Source organism: Pundamilia nyererei, unplaced genomic scaffold (assembly GCF_000239375.1).
Source record: "Pundamilia nyererei isolate P.nyererei 1_Seehausen unplaced genomic scaffold, PunNye1.0 scaffold00023, whole genome shotgun sequence".
Classification (NCBI taxonomy): Eukaryota; Metazoa; Chordata; class Actinopteri; order Cichliformes; family Cichlidae; genus Pundamilia; species Pundamilia nyererei.
Window position 1 is genome coordinate 2,252 of NW_005187424.1, and position 19,112 is coordinate 21,363.

At 44.1% G+C, this 19,112-nt stretch overlaps 2 protein-coding genes across 2 annotated transcripts; both read left to right on the forward strand.

The window, feature by feature from the left end:
• The first annotated feature begins 3,177 nt into the window (after positions 1-3,177).
• Positions 3,178-6,913, forward strand: LOC102197826 (galectin-3-binding protein B-like). Its single transcript, XM_005727046.1, has 5 exons — positions 3,178-3,245; positions 4,211-4,402; positions 4,488-4,619; positions 4,735-5,005; positions 5,078-6,913. The coding sequence occupies exons 1-5, from the start codon at positions 3,188-3,190 to the stop codon at positions 6,099-6,101; spliced, it is 1,677 nt and encodes a 558-aa protein (XP_005727103.1). The 5' UTR covers positions 3,178-3,187; the 3' UTR covers positions 6,102-6,913.
• Positions 6,914-7,944: 1,031 nt separating this feature from the next.
• mpnd (MPN domain containing) lies at positions 7,945-17,189 on the forward strand. Its single transcript, XM_005727047.2, has 13 exons — positions 7,945-8,445; positions 8,805-9,007; positions 9,107-9,328; positions 12,286-12,385; positions 12,474-12,552; positions 12,634-12,730; positions 12,815-12,887; positions 12,980-13,056; positions 14,887-15,055; positions 15,501-15,571; positions 15,936-16,025; positions 16,116-16,208; positions 16,279-17,189. The coding sequence occupies exons 1-13, from the start codon at positions 8,442-8,444 to the stop codon at positions 16,363-16,365; spliced, it is 1,365 nt and encodes a 454-aa protein (XP_005727104.1). The 5' UTR covers positions 7,945-8,441; the 3' UTR covers positions 16,366-17,189.
• Positions 17,190-19,112: the final 1,923 nt, after the last annotated feature.

Below are 19,112 nucleotides of genomic sequence, written 5' to 3' on the forward strand. Positions count from 1 at the left end.
TGAACCAGTTTTTGTCTGAGCGTGTTGCTGGGTCTGAAATGCACCGGGATGTCATGCTTGGAGAAAACTCTCCTGAGTTTTTCTGATACACCGGCTACATTGTCATCCCCTATGTAGCACTTTAAAAGCAACACATGGGTGACCAAAGTGCTGTGCAGCAGAAATATACCATATAAGTACCATATAAGTATAATAAATAGAATGAATAGATTACAGTAAAACAAGTGTCAGTTACCCACTGAGTTGAAAGCCAGTGTCTAACATTGAGTTTTTAACCTGAATTTATAGACCACCACTGAAGTAGATTGCCTAATGTGAAGAGGAAGCTCACCCCAAAGCTTCGGGGCCACAACAGTCACACTCAGTCTCCTCTAAGTTTCAGCCGCGATTTAGGGACTGAGAGAAACAGCTGCTTAGCTGACTGGAGTGAAAGAGGGGGGGCATAGGGCTTCAGCAGATTGGACAAGTAAACAGGTGCAAGAGTATTAAAGAGGGATTTAAAATAAATATAGAGAAAGACGGACAGGAGAGAAAGAGGAGAGCTTATATTTAACAGTGAGGTCTGATGAGTGATATGATCCAATCATCTTGCAGTTGCAGTTCTTACCAAGTTGTACGAAGCATGCCAGGACACAGATGAGTAGAAATTTTTGCAGACCGAGCATGATGCCAGCATGTGTTTGTAGGAGTGTTGAGGTGAACTTTTATTGAGCAGTTTGCTTCAGTGGAAAGTACGATTATCATATGTGGTAAATGTGGCTTTCAGCTGCATCCTTTACCCAGTGTAAGACTGAAACTGGTGTTATCATCATGTTCATCAGCTTATCGCTGTGAAACACACTCATCATGTTTAGTCGTCATTATTTTAAGCTCTTATAATAAGAAGTTCCCACCCGTTGATCCTCATAGAGCTGAAACACTGAAAAATTAGCTGCTGAAGATGGAAAGCATGAGAGCTACATGTCATCCTTTTATAAAATCTGAAGCTTCTGCTTCTGCTACTTTACCACACTGCTCTATACGCATATTTACCAACAGGTGTACCTACACAGGTAAATAAATATTGCCTATTTAGTGTCTGCAGTGTTAATCAGAAAGTTTTAAATATTCTTCATTTAAATCTTTAGTAGCTGTATCAGTCTGTGATGGCTGGTTGCCCACGGCTGGTTTTGAAGAAGCGGCGGAGGTTTGCTCTGTTTGCTTTTATATTTGGTGTGACCTTGGGCGTGACCTGATTTTCACCAAGTTAAATCAGCACAAGCTGCTATTGGTTTCTGTCATCACATAAAATTTTAACATTGTTAAACAACTATTATTAATTATTAATTACTCTCTGGTGTAGATCATACGGAGCCCCGCAAGGGACATGGGAGAAAAAAAAATACGATGAACTTTTGCGAGATCCCGAGTTTGTTGAATTCCAACAATGGCAACAAAACAAACTCGGGATCTCCCAAAAGTTTTGTGAGATCTCGCAAAACAAACTCGCAAAAGTCCGTCTTTATTTTTTTTCCCTCCCATGTCCCCTGCGGGGCTCCGTAATATTACAACTAAGTAGCTGCCGCCATTGTTGGAATTCAACTTTTGTGAGATCCCGAGTTTGTTTGCGAGATCTCGTTGCAAAACTAACTCGAGATCTCGCAAAACTTTTGCGAGATCTCGCAAAACAAACTCGGGATCTCGCAAAACTTTTGCGAGATCTCGCAAAAGTTGAATTCCAACAATGGCGGCAGCTACTTAGTTGTAATATTACTCTTTCTGGGTCACAAAATACACTTTTAAGATATTTTGAGGCGTGAATGTAGTTGTGTAAACGTCAGATATCTGCTCGGTTTACAAGACATCACATATTTGCAAAAATGCTCCGACGTTTTGCGAGATCTCGCATAAGTTTTGCGAGATCCTGAATTTGTTTTCTCGCAAAAGTTCATCGTAATTTTTTTCTCTCCCATGTCCCGTGCGGGGCTCCGTAAGATCAAGGATAGTGAAAAACATTTGATCCCTGTGATAAACTGTAGCTGAATTTCACAGTTATGGGATGATGCATTCACACTGGATACAGACTAAAAACTGTGTTTATTTGGAAACACACATCGAGAAATTCGTGCTGGGAGACATGTTAATGATTGAAAACATTCCAGAAATTCACAGCTGCTCGATCACTTGAAGGTGAAGCAGGAAGGATGTGGAGGTGAGATGATGGAAGCACAGCTGTTTTTATTTCTGCAGCTGCGTTCATCGAGCCTGGTGATGGTTTAAAAGCTTTTAGTCACAGCAGGGCGAGCACAGCTCATGCTAACAATGTGACAGTGAGCCTGGATGCTTGAGCATTGCTGAGGAACCGGACTGAAGTCGTCGTCTGTCTGAGCTCTTTGGGCTTCATGATGTCGCCATCTGCTGGTGATGGACTCAGGCCTCTAAACAAACATCAACTTCTGGCTTTGAAATAACTTTATCTCTGGCTCATGTACGGGCAGCATGGGGTGGGGCAGTCTGGGGACCCCAAAAGTATGCATGACCAACTGCTATACATGATCCAACATAGCTTAGAAATGCAATATTTAAGTTTAAAGTCTACATTTCGTCCTGTTTTCTGTTTTTACTATTTTCACTTCTCATTGTATTGAGTATGATCTATCCATAATCTCATGAAAATATTATTGGCCATTAAAATATAAAGCCTCGTTATGAATCTTTTGTGACAAAGTCATATGTTTTGGAACTAAATGTGGCATCATCCCAAGTTGTTTGAAAAGCACGTTGGGTGTGGTAATTCCTGGAAAACCACCGCCTACAAATAAAGTAAGTAAAGTGGCTCCTTCAGTTCACGGACTGACGGACCTCATCACAGAGCAGCTTTTCTTAACCTGGAGCTCTGGTAAGTCCTTTCCTAGCTTTGGTCAGGAATGCGTATGATTGATGATTTGCTGGCAACGAAGAAAAGGACGTTTAGTTTTTCTTTTATGATTTCAGTCGCTGCTCTGCAAAGCTGCATTTGAATGTGATGATGTGCACACAAAACTTCTCCAACTCTTAAAACTCTGATGTATTTTTTTTAAAGCAGAAACATCATTATTATGCTCAAGTGTGAAAGAAGCAGGATGATTGCTGATAAAGAAAAGAACGCATTTTTAATACAGAAACGTGTTGCACTTTTGCCTTTTGTCTCCAGTTTAGTGCCATTAAAATGAATGGAAATGCTTTTTTATTCTGTATTCTTCTGCTGAGCGTCACCTTATCCAGTGGTGAGTAAAACTGATTTCCCATTAAACTCAATTCTCTATTAATGTTACAATCTAAGCTGAACACAAGTGTAGTGTTGTTTGTTTAGTATTAGAACACACCTAAAACACATGTGCATGTGCATGCATGTTCTTGATGAGGTTGTCGCTTGTTTCCAAGGTTTCATAACCGCAAGAAACCGTCAGTCGACAGTTTAAGGGTTACTTTATAAAGTTATCGTGTCACAACAAATAAATAAATAATTATTACCAGCACAGAGGATTATGAGCATTCTCAGGATGTTGTTATGAGTTCGTTTACTAACATGGCAGCCAATCACAACCCAACACCAACTGGCTATCACGGTATGAGGTGTGCAGATACAAAGAAAGGTTTCAGATGTTTGCACCTAACATAGCCGCGATAGTAGTAATGCAAGTGCTAATAATGATGCACTTTAGTTTTATTTAATGCTTTATATATGTGCAATAATGAATCCAAAATTTATAAGAAAAACATTTATGGTCACAGCTCACTTAATTACTTTTCCTGTCCTGGGAGGAAATTCCAGGGTCTACCTTACAATATAAAGTACCTTGAGGCAACTGTTGTTGTGATTTGGCCCTGTATAAATACAACTGAATTGAATTAAAAGTGATGTTCATTTTTTAAAAACATGTTTGTTTGTTTGTTTGTTTGTTTGTTTGTTTAATAACTGCATGGTCTTAACCCTGGTCACTGTAAAGAACAGCTGATGTTGTAACGCTGTGTACAGTACTAACGCTGTCGAGACGTTTGCTCATATTGCTGTGAATTTCTGCAGCCTGTTACAGTCTCTAGAACGAACCACCGCTGATCTGATATCAGTATTTTTAAATAAAAGTGGGAAAATAGCTATATATCTGTTGTGCTGTGAAATCTACATGATCCTTCATCTTTCTCCATAAATCCCAAATAAATCGATTACACTGCATTGTTGTTCCTTTAGCCTATGAAGAAGGTTACATCAGGCTGGCTGGTGGCCAGGAATACTCCGAGGGCCGTGTGGAGATCTTTCACGATGGAGTTTGGGGGACGATTTGCGACGATGGCTGGGACATAAATGACGCTCATGTAGTTTGTCGACAGCTGCGTTTCCCTGGTGCAGCCGAGGCTCCTGGATCAGCTGCATTTGGCGCCGGTAACAAAACCACGACGCTCCTCTTACGCGCTACATTTCAGTGGTTAATGGCTAGACTGTAATTGTGTGGCTGTTTTGGTTTTAGGGGTCGGTAACATCTGGATGGACGATTTAACCTGCGGTGGGTCGGAGATTAACCTACTCCAGTGTACGTTTCCTGGCTGGGGGGTCCATAACTGCGGTCACGGCGAAGATGCCGGAGTTAGATGTGAGAAAGGTGAGGATGTTAGCATAAGGACAGAAGTCTCCAACCTCCTCTGAGAAATAAAGGTCAGAAAGACATTTGTCTTAGAAACAGGTGTATTAACCGTGTCTATGTTGATCTATATCAGGGGCGGAGCCTCAGAGCAGGGACCTCAACCACGAGTACACGTTGGACCACAATGCAAGCCTCTCTCAGCAGCTAGGCGAGCTGTTTGACAGCAGACAGGACTGTGACGTGGACATTGCAGTGGCAGTGGATAACAACATAGTGGAGACCATCTGTGCTCACAGGGTCATCCTTTCTCTCAATTCAAACCTCAAGGCTTTGCATCCAGACCTCAGCAGCTTGCTCATTAACGTGTCTTCTGATTGCAGCCAACATGCAGATATATTTGTCAGGTATAAAAAGTTCACACTTGCACATATTTCTATGTAAACCTGTGATCTGTCAATCAAATTTTTGAATTTCAGATACTTCTACACGAGGAAGATTACGGTCACATTAGCCTCCTCCCACTGCATCCTGAAAATGGCTTCTGACTGGGGCCTGACTGAATATCACAATGAGGCTGCGAATCTCTTCAGACTGTTTCTCCCCGAGGACCCCACCTTCCAAAGTCAGAACTCTCTTTATGAGTACGCAGTTCGCAGAAGTGACGACACGCTGCAGCAACTATGTCTTCGCTACCTGGCGTGGAACTGCGAGGCGCTGATCAACTCCCCGGCCTGGACAAGCCTTCCTTTTAATCTGGTCAAAGCACTCCTTTCTCGCTCAGACCTCGTGGTGCGTAACGAAACAGTCGTCCTGAGCGGACTGGAGAGATGGGCAGAAGCTCGAGGAAACGCAACCATGCGTGAGATACTTCTAAATCTCGTCCGCTTCCCGATGATACCAGCTGAGGACTTATACAGTCTTGACAGCTCAGAGTACCACGCTAGCAAGCTGGAGGGGTTTCAGTTTAATGCTCTTCCTGTAAAAATGCTCCTCAGGGACCTGACAGGAACCATCTACACACCCAGGATTTACACTGGCAGACCGTGGAGCTTCACCTTCAGCAGTCAGGAGATCCGAGCTTACCAGCACTCCGGGGTCTACATCCTTCGAGGCCAGCGAGTCAGCAGCCTGACGTCTGATTTCCAAACCCCGGTTCATAACAGCGCCTATTTCGCTTTTCACACCATGCGCTGGAAAGTCACGGCCTACGTCAGAGAGGAAGACTGCACGAAGCAAAGTGTCACATGTGCTTCTTTACCAGCGATCAGCTTGAAGATTGAAGAAAAGAATTTACCCAGTGAGATGGAGGGCCGCATCCGCTACAGCAACAGGCTCATTCTCATGTGCGCAGGAAGGCACGTGTTCCACGTGAACGAATTTAATGCTGTTGACAGCGACAGCCCCATAGCTGTTCCCAGCATCTCAGAACAAGTCTACCCGTGCCACTCAAACCTGTTCTCCTACCAGGTGGTGGTACGTCCTCAGTACTCAACAGATTAGATCTGACTAGAGAACTTAAGAGAAGGAGGGTGTGCGTCAGCGCAAGAACTGCACGCACATAATGCTTTCGGCTCTCTCCTCCTTACGTGCAGCAGCTGCAAGTGGAAACCTCACAGTGAAAATTAAGGTGGATCCTGGAGCAGGTAGAATTGACTTCATGCAAGTTTTCTAAACATGAGCCAGCTTGTCCTGTAGTTGCTGTGGAATGCATCGCTGTGGCTTGTTTGGGCACATGGTGCTAGTGTAAACCTGGGCAGAGAGCAGTATCACCGCATTTCTATCTGATGATAAGTGAAAAAATAATAAAAAAAATGTCTGGTCTACTGTTATAATCACTCTGTCTGCAGAAGGTCATGCATTTCTTTTATTATGCAATGTATGTGTAATCAGATTACAGTGTATACACTTCTGTAATGTATTTGATTCACTGAAAATATTTACTGTCACTGCCATGACAACAGTCCAGCAGTCTTAGCACAATCTGTCTGTCCTTATACAAATACAGTAGAATGATAGAATAGAGACAGTTATTAATAATACCTGTTAAAATCCGCAGTAAGTAACAGAGCGTTTAAACATACTGCAGGCTGCCTCCTCCTATGGTGTCAGTTTGAAAATCCTTCATCACCCATGTCTCAAATTATCGCATTCACAAGACTTTTTTGAGGTCAAGGTCACTGAGATTTGAATTCATCCAACATTTTGTGTAGATACACCTGCGGCCCACCCGCCCCACGGTGGGGTGATAATGATACCAAAGGCTGATGGATTGAAAATAAAGATTTAAGAAAAGAAAAAAAACTCTTTTGCAATGAAGTTACAAGTAAAGTTATGTAAGTACAAATGTATGATTGCTAAATCATTTAGGAGACGTGTTTTATGTCATCAAATTATTTCAGCTAATTTTAACACGGTACGGAGGCATTCACATGAACTCTGCTGCTCCTCATAGTTTCTGTTGGTTTTTAAGTGTTTTAAAGAGTTTTCTCCACTAAGGTACAAAATAAATTCTTCTTGCACTTCTTTAAATGGGAACGGTGTCAAAATCATAAACACTTTTATTTTATGGAGCCGGTTTTTAGATCCTGCCGAGCTTAATTCAACAAAAACAGGCAGAAACCTTTCTGATAAACAACGCTTCTCATTTCCTGACTTTAATGTTTTGAATACTGTGACTAAAGTAAAGGGTCTAAATCAGCGGTCTCAAACTCAAATGAGCTGTGGGCCACGGGTGGCACTGTCGTCTCATTGGAGGGCCACTTTAGTGTTCAAGTAGTACAAAAAACCCAACCAAACAAACAACAAAACACTTTTAAAAAATTTGATATTGTATAACAAATCAAAACTGCAAACACGGGCTTATTTTTTTTCTCACTCTTAACTAACTGAAGCCTTTCATTGAACTACCAAAAAAACACATTGGTTCTCTCATTCTAGTCAGACATGCGGCAGGGTTCTGCTATACTTTTGTTTATATTTAACAAAATAAAAATGCAGATATAAGTGTACACATTAGTTTTTGTTCTCTCACCTAACTAACAGAGCCAAATCCCTCCGCATGTCTGTACTCTCTGCTCATAGTTCCTTCATATGAAATTATTTTTGCCTTTTTAAAGAACTTATTTTAACATTGCACTCAACAATAAACAAATCCTCCCTAACAAAAAAAAAGTCCCTTCAAGGGCCAAATTGTGTTACATTTCTCACGTCAATGTAGGGGTGACGTGGCCGCAAGTTTAAAACCCCTGGTCTAAATGCTTGAGATCAGAGCCCCTCTCCACTGAACACCAGAGAACGGCCAGCTGCTGCGCTCGGAGCTGCCAGCAGGGGGCGGCATACGGTTGGCCCGGTGAGGAGGACAGGCTGCTGGAGGTTTGCTGCCCTCCGCCGGCAGCTTCCCGGTAAATGTGCTCGGTGTCGGAGATAAAGGAGGAACCGCTCGGTCGCTTCCGGTGACTGAGAGCTCCGCGGTTTCTGCACGATCCCGCCGACGCACAACTCACCGAACGGCACCCGCTGCACGTGCACGCGCACGCGGCAGCGCTTCGTGGTGTTGGCGGAGAAAAGCGTCACGGTTCGTGTTTCTGTGAGCTGGTCTGACAGGGTTCCTGCTCCACGGTGACACAAAGCGCGGATAACGGCACGGCACGCTGTGGAACATAAGAGAGAGAGAGAGAGAGGGGGGGAAGGCAGAGGGCGGTGGGGGGGACGGTAAAGCAGCACAACGAGGAAACCAGCCGCGCAGCCGCGGACGCCTTCAGCTCGTTCTCAACAACCACCGGACACGGACCGGGAACGAGCCGCTCACACCGGGCCGCGCACAGGCTCGCTCCCTGAGACATGGGTGAGGATAACGGAGCTCTGGGTGAGGGTGCGGGGTGAGGGGGTGAGCGGCAGGCCCGTTGTCAAGTAGCAGGAAACAAAGGCCCGCCGATCTCGTGAATCCACGAAGGGCCAGTTTCGGTTTCCTCTTCATCACGTGTGCACACGCTTATTATCATTGAGCTCCTGCGGTTATGGAGGATGCAGGCTGCCATGACGCTGTCAGTAATGCGCGTTTGTTTGTTCTGCCTCTGAAACACAGTCAGTCTACACATACACACACGTAAACGCAGCAATGTGCCATTCACAGCCTGCTGCATGAGAACACGGTTCATGCATTGTACCAAGCCAACATCCCAGTTTTGCTTTGTGCTTCCCTAGGGTCAGAGCCTCCCAGCTCTCCACAGGTGGTGGAGGATGGAGGAGAGGAGGATGAGGAGGAGCTGAGCGGAGGGGAGGAGGCAGACTTGCGGTCCAGCTCAGGCCGGGGCTCCCTGCTCACCCGCAGGGGCATCACCCTCAGAGTGCTCCTCAAGGATGGCCTGGTGGAGCCCGGGGACGGCGTGCTAGCCATACACTATCTGGTAATAACACGTAGCAGTTATGTGAACATGATTCTGACTCACCACAGTATGCGTGACTTGACAGGAGGTCATAAACTCTTGCTTTCTCTCCTCCTGCAGGGTAAGAACTTTGTGGGAGACCTGCTGACTGATGGGAAAATCCGATGGGTGGAGACGGGCCAGATCTTCAACTCCCCCAGCGCCTGGGCGACTCACTGCAAACGCCTGGTGAACCCGGCCAAAAAGTCTGGCTGCGGCTGGGCGTCGGTGCGGTACCGGGGACAGAAGCTGGTCCAGTACAAAACCACCTGGCTGCACAAGTACCAGCCCAGTGCCGACATGGTGAGAGGAGCATGACTGAAGGGGAGCATTCCTAATATTTGGTGCTTCCATTACAAAATGTATTTTGTGTAAAAATGGGTTAGTACAGATTTCTAAGCCTATTTTATTATCCTTGCTTTTAGACTTTAAACTGAGTTTTTAATGTTCAAAGTCTAATAATTAAGTCACGACCTTGAGTTTCCTCTCACCTGTGTTACTCATGAACACATCCCCTCACTGCTCGTCTGGTCACGTGACTTACAGGAAGTAATATCTGTGAGAGTATCACTCTTTCACAAAGCTCTTTTTCCATGTTTCACCGATGAGGTAAAGCACAACACATCCACCTTGTGACGCTTGTTTACAGTATAAACAACTCTTATTTTTAGTGACTGTGATGAATACAAGAAAAAATTATTGTAAACACAGATGTCAAAGTAAAACTCAGAACAGGTATAAGAAATGAACAGTATTACTTAAAGCGTGAAGGTTTAGACATTTCTAAAATGATTACTTAGTAGACGTTATAAACATTTAAACCTTTACAGGATTATAATTTCTTAACCGTGTGAAGAGGTTAGTTTTTCTTTTCTTATCTAATACATGAAATTTCAGCTCTGGCAGTGAAACCACGTAAAAACTGCATGTTGTCGTGGTGTAACACAGAGCCAGCATCCATTGTGACATAAGCATCGTTATGTCCTGTCCAGCCTGTCGCCTGCAAATGAAATAAGACACTGAAACGATTTCAGAATGTAAAAATAAAAAAATGGTGGTTAGCATTGTTGCCCCATAGCGAGAAAGTCCTCGTTCAATTCCACCAGGTCAGGGTGTTCCTGTGTGGAGTTAGCATGTTCTCCCCATGTTTCCGGGTACTCCGACTTCCCCCCACAGTCCAAAGACATAAAGTTAGTGGGGATGTTGTGAGTCTATTGTACTGTTGGATATTTAAAAAGAGAAAGAAATATGTACATATATATATAAACCAGTGTCCAGCTTCATGCCGACCACAGAGCCAGCCTTCCTGATTAGTTTTTCCAGGCTGGGCATGTCCTCCTTTGCTGTGCTGCTCCCCCAGCACACCACAGCATAGAACAGCACTCTGGCAACCACCGACTGGTAAAACATCCTCAGGAGCTTCCTGCAGATGTTAAAAGACCTCAGTCTCCTGAGGAAATACAGTCTGCCTTGGCCTTTTTTATACAGGTGCTGCATGACCAGTCCAGTTTGTTGTTCAACCAAAGCCCGAGGTACTTGTACGTGTTGACCACCTCTACCTCCTCTCCCTCTATCTGAACTGGCAGTGGACCTGGTCTGGACCTCCCAAAGTCCACAACCAGTTCCTTGGTCTTTGAGGTGTTGAGTTGAATGTGGTTTGTGTGACTCCATGTGACAAAGTTCCTCACCAGACTTCTGTACTCCTCTTCCTGATCATCCCAGATACACCCCATGATGGCTGTGTCGTCTGCAAACTTCTGAATGTGGCATAATTCAGAGTTATAGCAGAACTCAGAGGTGTACAGGGTGAAGAGAAGAGGGGACAGCACAGTTCCCTGTGGTTCTCCTGCGCTGCTGACCACAGTGTCAGACGTGATGTCCTTCAGTGACATACTGTTGTCTGTCAGTGAGGTAGTTGGAGATTCAAGTGACCAGGCAGGGGTCTCCACCTGCATCCTGTCCAGTTTCTCCTGGAGCAGACAGGGCCGGATTTTATTCAAGGCACTTGACAAGTCAAGAAAGGATCCTGACCGTGCCTTTTCCCTTGTCCAGGTTTGAGTGGGCTCTGTGTAGGAGGTACAGGATGGTGTCCTCCACTCCGACATCCACCTTGTATGCGAACTGTAGTGGATCCTGGGCATGTTGTACCTGTGGTTGAAGGAGGTTGAGGAAGAGCCGCTCTAGAGTCTTTATAAGATGTGACGTCAGTGCCACCGGTTGGAAGTTATTCAGCTCGTTGGGCCGGTTCTTTTTGGGGACGATGCAGGACGTCTTCCAGAGGGCGGGCACTCTCCTCAGTAGCAGACTGAGGTTGAAGACTCTTTGTAGCGGCTCCCCAAGTTCAGCAGCACACGCCTTTAGCATCCTAGGACACACCTTGTCTTGGCCTGCTGCCTTCCTGGGGCGAAGCTTCCTCAGTTGACTCCTCAGTTGTCTTCCAGTGGACCAGGTCAACTGGTCCACTGGAAGTTTGAATGATTGTCTGTGTGTGTGTGTGTGTGTGTGTGTGTGTGTGTGTGTGTGTGTGTGTGTGTTAGCCCTGTGACAGACTGGCAACCTGTCCAGGGTGAACCCCGCTTCTCACCCTAAAGACAGCTGTGATAGGCTCCAGCCCACCCGTGACCCTGACAAGGATAAGCGGCAGAGGATGGATGGATGGAAAATCCTTTTAATCACACTTTGAAATACATTGTGTCCTTTTTTCAGACACTTATTTATTAACAGCCTCTGAACCACGTCTGCAGGGTGACATCGGGGACATTTTGTCTCTTAGAAAATGTAAATGTGAAAGCGAGCCCACATTCAAAACATTTATTAACTTCCTGTAACAGGAGGAACACTTGACCCGTGTCACATCGTGAGCTGGACCAGTATATATTTTTCTCACAGTTTAAAATCCCCGGTTTGCAGAAATGTGGAGTGATGGTATAAGTACTCGGAAAGACCCTTTTAAACAGATGTGGTGTTAAAAATAAGGAGTGGTTCCAAGGTTTTGTCAAAGGGCGATCGAGCCTTTAAACGTATTAAAACTGGCCAGGCCGTGAAAATAGAATAAAGGTTGTGGTTTGACACGACAATTAGCTAGTGCTGACTCACATGCTGACGGGAAAAAAGGAAACGTAAAGAAGAAGAAAAATGTGATGGTGAAATCGATTTGGAGTCTCTGCAAACAGGAAACGATGAAACATTCATTACAGTAAGGTAAATCCAGTGTAACCAGAACTTTATTTTGACATTTGTTTTACTTCCTGTGATGTCAGAGCTTGGTGAGTGAGGAAGATGATGACGAGGATGAAGAGGAAGGAAAGGCAGCTGTGCAGGCAGACGACAAGAACAAAAACACCAAACCTGGACTACATGGTATCATTTCCTCCTCTCCTCCTCCTCCTCTCCCTCCCCCTCTCCTCCCCGCTCCCCTCCTCTCATCCTCATCTGTTCAATGTTACAGATGTGATGGTTTCACGGAGGACTGACAGAGAGAGAATTCCCGTCAGATATTGCACTTTGGGCACCCGAGATGCTGCCAGGTACCACCTTACCTGACTTCTTTCACAGCTCTGTGCATGAAGCGAATCAGAGTACGATGAAAGGTGTGCTTGTGTCCTCAGAGATCCACACACACTAGTGGAGCTGTCAGCCTTCTCAGCCATCAACAGGTTCCAGCCTTTCAATGTAGCCGTGTCCAGTAATGTGCTGCTGCTAATGGTAAGCATTAACACGCTTTCAAGCAGACCAGCTCCACACTGATCACAGGTAAAGAGACTAACTTGCCCACTTCTCCCGCTGTAGGACTTCCATTGTCACCTGACCACCAGTGAGGTGGTGGGATACCTCGGGGGACGATGGGATACCAACACGCAGCGTGAGTGCAACTTTATCCAACAAAAGAGAGCATAGTGATCAAATCCACAGAACGCCGGGCTAAAGCTGTCCTCCTCTCGCTCTGTATTTCAGTGCTGACGGTCTTGAGGGCTTTCCCGTGTCGGACAAGGCTGGCAGACAGAGACTCGGCTTCCGCTGTTGAGGAGGAGGTAACGCACGCAGAAACACAGAGGTGGAAAAACCCACTTCAAACACTTACAAGCTGCAGTTTGCAGCCTGGCAGCACGCATTTCCACACCAACCAAAAAATTGCGCTTGAATCTTCGCCTGCGAGCTGAAGGTTGTTGCTGTTGATGTGTCTGCCTTTAAAATGATGTACAACAACACAAGTGTTTAGTAGTTTCCTGCATCTGAGATGCGAGTCTTCGAATCTGAAGTCGAGCAAAAACTACAGGAATCCAAAGACTCTGCATCAAGTTGTTTTTGGCTTTGACGTCTAGCTGAGACTATCTTAGCTTTTATTTTGCAAATACACATTTTATTATTATATTATTTACTTGAGTTTTAGTGTATTTTTGGATTGTATTGAGTCTTTATTTTAAACATGGTTAAATAGTATAAGAACAATGAAAGAGGAAAAAAGAGACAAACAAAGGAAAACAAAGCAATAACAATAATAAATAACTTACATGTTCAAAAAGGAGCAGGAAGAAGCATGAGCTTATTTAATCCCACCCCCTTTCCACTGTTTATTAACTCATAGTCTAAACTTCTTCTTCCTGTTTATGCCCTGTCCATCAGAAATTCTTCATTATAATTTGCTTCACGTATTTATTTTTTATAACCCCAGTAACACGTCAAATTTGCAAATCTACGTATATGAACATACTGTGCACCCACACACACACATATGTACATATATATATATATATATATTTAAACATCCCTATTGTGAAAATAGTGGGTGATACACCCGATCAGAGCCTTACCTTCTCCCTGTACTTTACAAACACCAGTAGCAACCATAGTAGAGAATGTGGAGTGATTTGTGGTCCAGAATGTGTTTTACTTTACTCAAAATTGAAATACTTCTTGAAATGTTGTTATATATATAATTTTATATGAGACTTCAAGCTATTCTATTATCACACAAGGAAACTTATGTTCAAGAACTCTTTCAATTGCCACACCATCTATATGAATCTGCACTTCCCAAATAAGACGATTTTAATTTTACTTGGATTTAGTGATAGTTTGTTCCTGTCGTATCGAGCAGCTCCTTTAGATTCCCCCAGAACAAAAAATATTTGTGCCGTCTGCAAATTATACTAATTTTATATCAGAGACCTTGCAAATATAATTTATGTAAATAATAACTCATTTTGGACCTCGTACAGAGCCTTGTGGAACACCACACACAATGTCCAAGCATGATGAGGAATATTCACCGGACTTCACGAATTGTTTCCTGTCACTTAAGTAATTCTTCCCCCCAGTGCAGTATAACCCCCCTGATCCCGTGCCATTCCACTTTATTAGTGTTGATTTACTGACTGTTGTATGCAGTGTGTATTTTGTATCGCTTGTACAGCACTGTGGTCACCTCAGGTTCTTCAAAATGTGCTGTAGAAATAAACTTTGGCTTGACTAAATATCCAAATTCTAATCATGGCTGTGCATGAAAATTACAATCCAAAGGCCTTTACACAACGAGTGTATCTGAATTTGAAAACGTGTATATAAAGAGAATTCATCCTCCAAAAAGCACACTGTGGTTTAAAAAAAAAAAAAAAGCGTACATGAAGCGACGCTCCTTTTTTTTTTTTTTTTTTTTTTTTTTCGAACAAGAGAAGGAAGAAACGGAGATCCAAAAAAAAAAAATCTGCAAATTCATCCTGTGAAATCACACAGTTGCTTACAAAATACAGCCAAAAAAGTCAGAGCAGTAGTTTTTCTGTGATTTCTTTGATTTGATCTGATAAAAATGAAAATTAAACGAGCCGTCCATCATTGTTTCTTTGTCGTGCTTGCCGTCTCAGATTTGTCAGAACCTGTTCATGCGTGGGCTGTCGTTGGTGGGCTGGTACCACAGTCACCCGCGAGGTCCGGCCCTGCCGTCGCTGCAGGACATCGACTCACAGATGGACCATCAGCTGAGGCTGCAGGGCTCAAACAACGGCTTCCAGCCCTGCCTGGGCATCATCTGTGGTACGTCCTTCATAACGGTGCTGCAGAAACGATCGGGTTCACTGAGTATTAATCGGTGCACTGCACTTCAGACGGGATGATGCATTTAAACTATTTTAAGAAAGATGTTAGCAGATCGCAGGATTATACGCACATTTCAGAGTTCTACAGCATAACAGCTTTATAGAGTTCAGGTTTCAGCAGATGTTGCAAGATAGCAGGTGTCAATATCAGCCTTTCAAGCAGTGTTGCATTCAAGGGTAATGTGGGAATTTGTCGAGAAAATAAATGAAAAACGAGCCGTAAACAGCCTATTTATACCACACCTCACAGTGAAGCCTGTTGATGGTCAAATCTACATGTTGATATAGGTTTGTGTTTGCAAACAGAAAAATATAAGAACTCTCTGACACTGGCTCTGTGTCATCGCATTGGTGGCTGAGCTTTCATCTCGTTTCTCTTTCAGGTCCGTATTATCACGGAAATCAAGGCGTGGCATCAACAATAACTCCATTTTGGGTCGTACCGCCACCTGAGGTGAGTGCTGCAAGTGTTTGAACTGGTCCCCTTCACCTAAACGTACAGCCTGGAGCCAGAACTGGCCCATCAAAGGGTCTCATAATGAGTTGTTCAGTTTCGAAGCCTCCCTGCTCACAGAGACGTTAGTCGTGGCCATCGTTGGCTCAGTCTTTCTTTGTAATGTGGAAATTTCAGATGCGCTGTCGTTGACCTTCTCATGAGGCTGCTTATCATCAGTTTGTATTAAAGTGTGACCGTTTTCGGAATAGACTCAAGCTTCTTAAAAGGGAATGGAAAAGTTTTTAAGAGGTCAGCAGGTTAGGTTGCAGTGTCAGATGAAATGGGTTTGAGTTTTTCTGACACATGTGGTCTCTTTCTGCAGCAAAGACCTAATGACTACGGCATCCCAGTCGCTGTCGAGGTCACCTACGTACAGGACAACTTCCTCACCAGTGATGTTCTTAATGAGATGGTATGATACTGCATGATGCATCGTATGAAAAGACTGGAAAAAGCTTCTGTGATGCTGTAACTAAACAAAAACAAAAAAACCTCTGCATAGATGCTGCTGGTCGACTACTACAGGGCAGCTCCTGACCTCGTCCAGTTCAACCAGTACTGGTGTCCTGATACGACCATGATGGACAAAATTAAGGTGAGTTAAAGTCTCACTGTTTACCTGATCAGATTGCAGGCAGGCTGACTGAGCTCGTCCTCCTTCTCAGGGCTCTCTCAGTTGCCACGCTCCCAAAGACCAGGCCTACTCTCAGATCCTGGAGCACGTCTACAGTCAGCTGGGGAGCATGAACTGAGCGGATCACCGTTGTTCACTTCAAACAACTTTTTTTTTTTTTGCAGAGCTTGCAGGATTGGTGTGAAATACAATGTAAACCCTGCTTTACAAACATATAGATGCCTCGATTGCTCGTACGTTAGAGTGATATTTACCTGTTAAACAGCATTATCAGACAAATACATTACAGTGGCTGTGATATTAGCTGCCCCAGAAGGTTGTTTTCATTAGAGGAGACCCAAAAAGCAGCATGTTAGAAAACACGAGACCATGCTCTTCTGCCTCAGGACGCTACTCAGAACCACGTTGCAGAAGACAAATCGGCCTTTCTACCTTCTACACATGGACCTACAGTATGTGCCTGTCTGTGCCAGTAACCTGTGGCAATGAGCAAATATTGACAGATATATACAACGTGAAAATTTATGTCTTATAATTGCCTTTTATTGACAAAAGCCAATGGATCGGCGTTTGGGGAAAAGTGAAAAGCAGTGCAGAATCTACGACAGCGACCTGAAGTGTGCTCTGCAGCCGGATTTGTGAGTGCATCAAGTCCGCTGTGCCACACAAGTTAATTTTTCAGTTCCACTAGTGAAGTGAACAGGTGTGTGTCTGTGTTTGTGCCAGCGTGTTGTGAACGTGCCCGTCTACTGTCTTCCTGTCAGGTTGTGTGAAACTTGAGTCCTGTTCGTTAGGAACACACATTTGCTTCCTCTCTACCTGTACTGTATTTATTACTGCCTGTGGATTGTAGAGGTACATCTTTGAGGACAGAGCAATGCCTTAAGCCTGCTGATTGATGATCCACAAAGCATTAAAATATACACACTGGAACTATTTAAACACAAGTGTGGGTTATTTTTTCCCCTTCAGTCTAAAACACACTGCTCCAAAGAAATGAAGGGACCGGAGAACAGCAGGGCCAACACCAACAACGGATTCTGACCTGCTTTTGTTAGTGTCCTTGTTGTCGGTAACAGGAGATGGTACGTGCAGCCTATTCAGGCTGCACAGGTAGTCCAGCTCCTCTGTGCTGTCCCAACAATAGCCCGGGGAGGTCTGTCACGACAGAGTGACGCTCGCCGCAGCATCTCCAGGTTCTTTCACGCTTGTCACATGGGCTCAGCGTGAACCCTTTATACCCCTCTATAGTCCTGTCCAGCTGTCCTCAGGTTCTCAGTCATCTAGCTCATCGTAGTCTTAAGGAGCTCGGAAAGAAAAGCGGGTGTGGGTCACAATTAGCCAAGGAAAGATGATAGGGTGGGGCTAGGTCTCACAATGGGCTCACCCAAAACTTTGGCTGATTGTGACCCACACCTGTTTTCACACCTTGGGTCATGTGATTAGGTAGAAGATCAATAGACACTCCCATAGGGCTTAAAATCTGAGACTCTCCACCAGTTGCTCTTAGAACTGAAGAAGCTTCTCAGATGAAACGTTTTCAAGGAAACTTAAAAAAGTTCAGTCGCTTTTCTTTCTGAGCTCCTTAGACTGCTCATCTCCTGATATCTCCAACCATGAATGCTTCATCCTGGTAGAGCTGGAAGGTTGCGCAGGTACTATAGGCTCCTACCAGAGGAGACGAGGTCACTAAGGAAAAGTGAAACTACGGAAAAATGAGTCAGGAGGGATAAACAAGGGTCTGTGGCCACACCTGCACCGGAGTAGGTTCAGTGCTTTATGCTCGCTTCACTCTGATGATTCAAAGTTCTCAGAATTCTTTTTGAGCAGTGTGAACACACACACACACACACACACACACACACACACACACTCGAGTGATGCACCCTTTTGTGTGCGTTTTCCATATAAAATCCAACATTAAAGCCATAATTTGACACCTCACTACAAACAACGGCTTCATTTAAAACTGTATTTATTTATTTTAAGAACAGGGAAATGAGGGGACAGGACAGAAGCATGTACAAATACTGTGATAATACAAGACACAATATTGTCGTTAAATTCTGTATTCATACCAAAAGTAAAAAGCAACTTAAATCTAAGATATACACGTACTAGGTGTAATATAGGACTACATGCAGAGATTAATTTAAAGGTTTTTAGGTCTTGTATATATAAAAAAAATAATACTATAGAGAGTCAGAAGGATTTAACAGTGAAAAGAGCATTTAAGACCGATGAAACAAAGATGCAACCCTTTACGATGAGTGATCGGTGAGAAATGTTGAAACGGGATTAAAATCTCTGAGAAAGAGAGACAGTTTCCTTTGGTGGCCTGCTGACAAATGTCACATCAAGATATCCAGGAAACTGCATGTAGTGTCATCAAAATGTGCAGAAATATGCACATGTGCATGTCCCCTTTACACGGGAAGGTGACGACGATGAGAAAACGCAGTAAGACATTGTGACCATCGTTTTGGTTGCTGTGTAAGCTGGGATACTCCCCCTCTCTTTTCCAAAGGCACTAAAACAAAGACTTGGCTCTGATAACAGTGAGACCCAGACAGCACACCTCTGCTCACATTCACCCCGAACCTCATGTGAGCGTCCAAGTGCAGAAGGGTCAAAGATGTAAACAGGTTAGACAGGAGTTGGTGTTTGGCAGCATGGAGTGATGGACCAAAAAGAAGAAACTGCACAGTGTATTCAACATTCAGCATCTGAAATCAGACGCACTGAAGAGAAAGGTTTGCTAACAAAGGTTCTCCAAAATAATCCAAACGGACAACCGCTTACATGCACATTTCCCTCAATAGTTCCCTTTTACTTCCACGTTGTTCCCTCAGACTGTACAGGGTG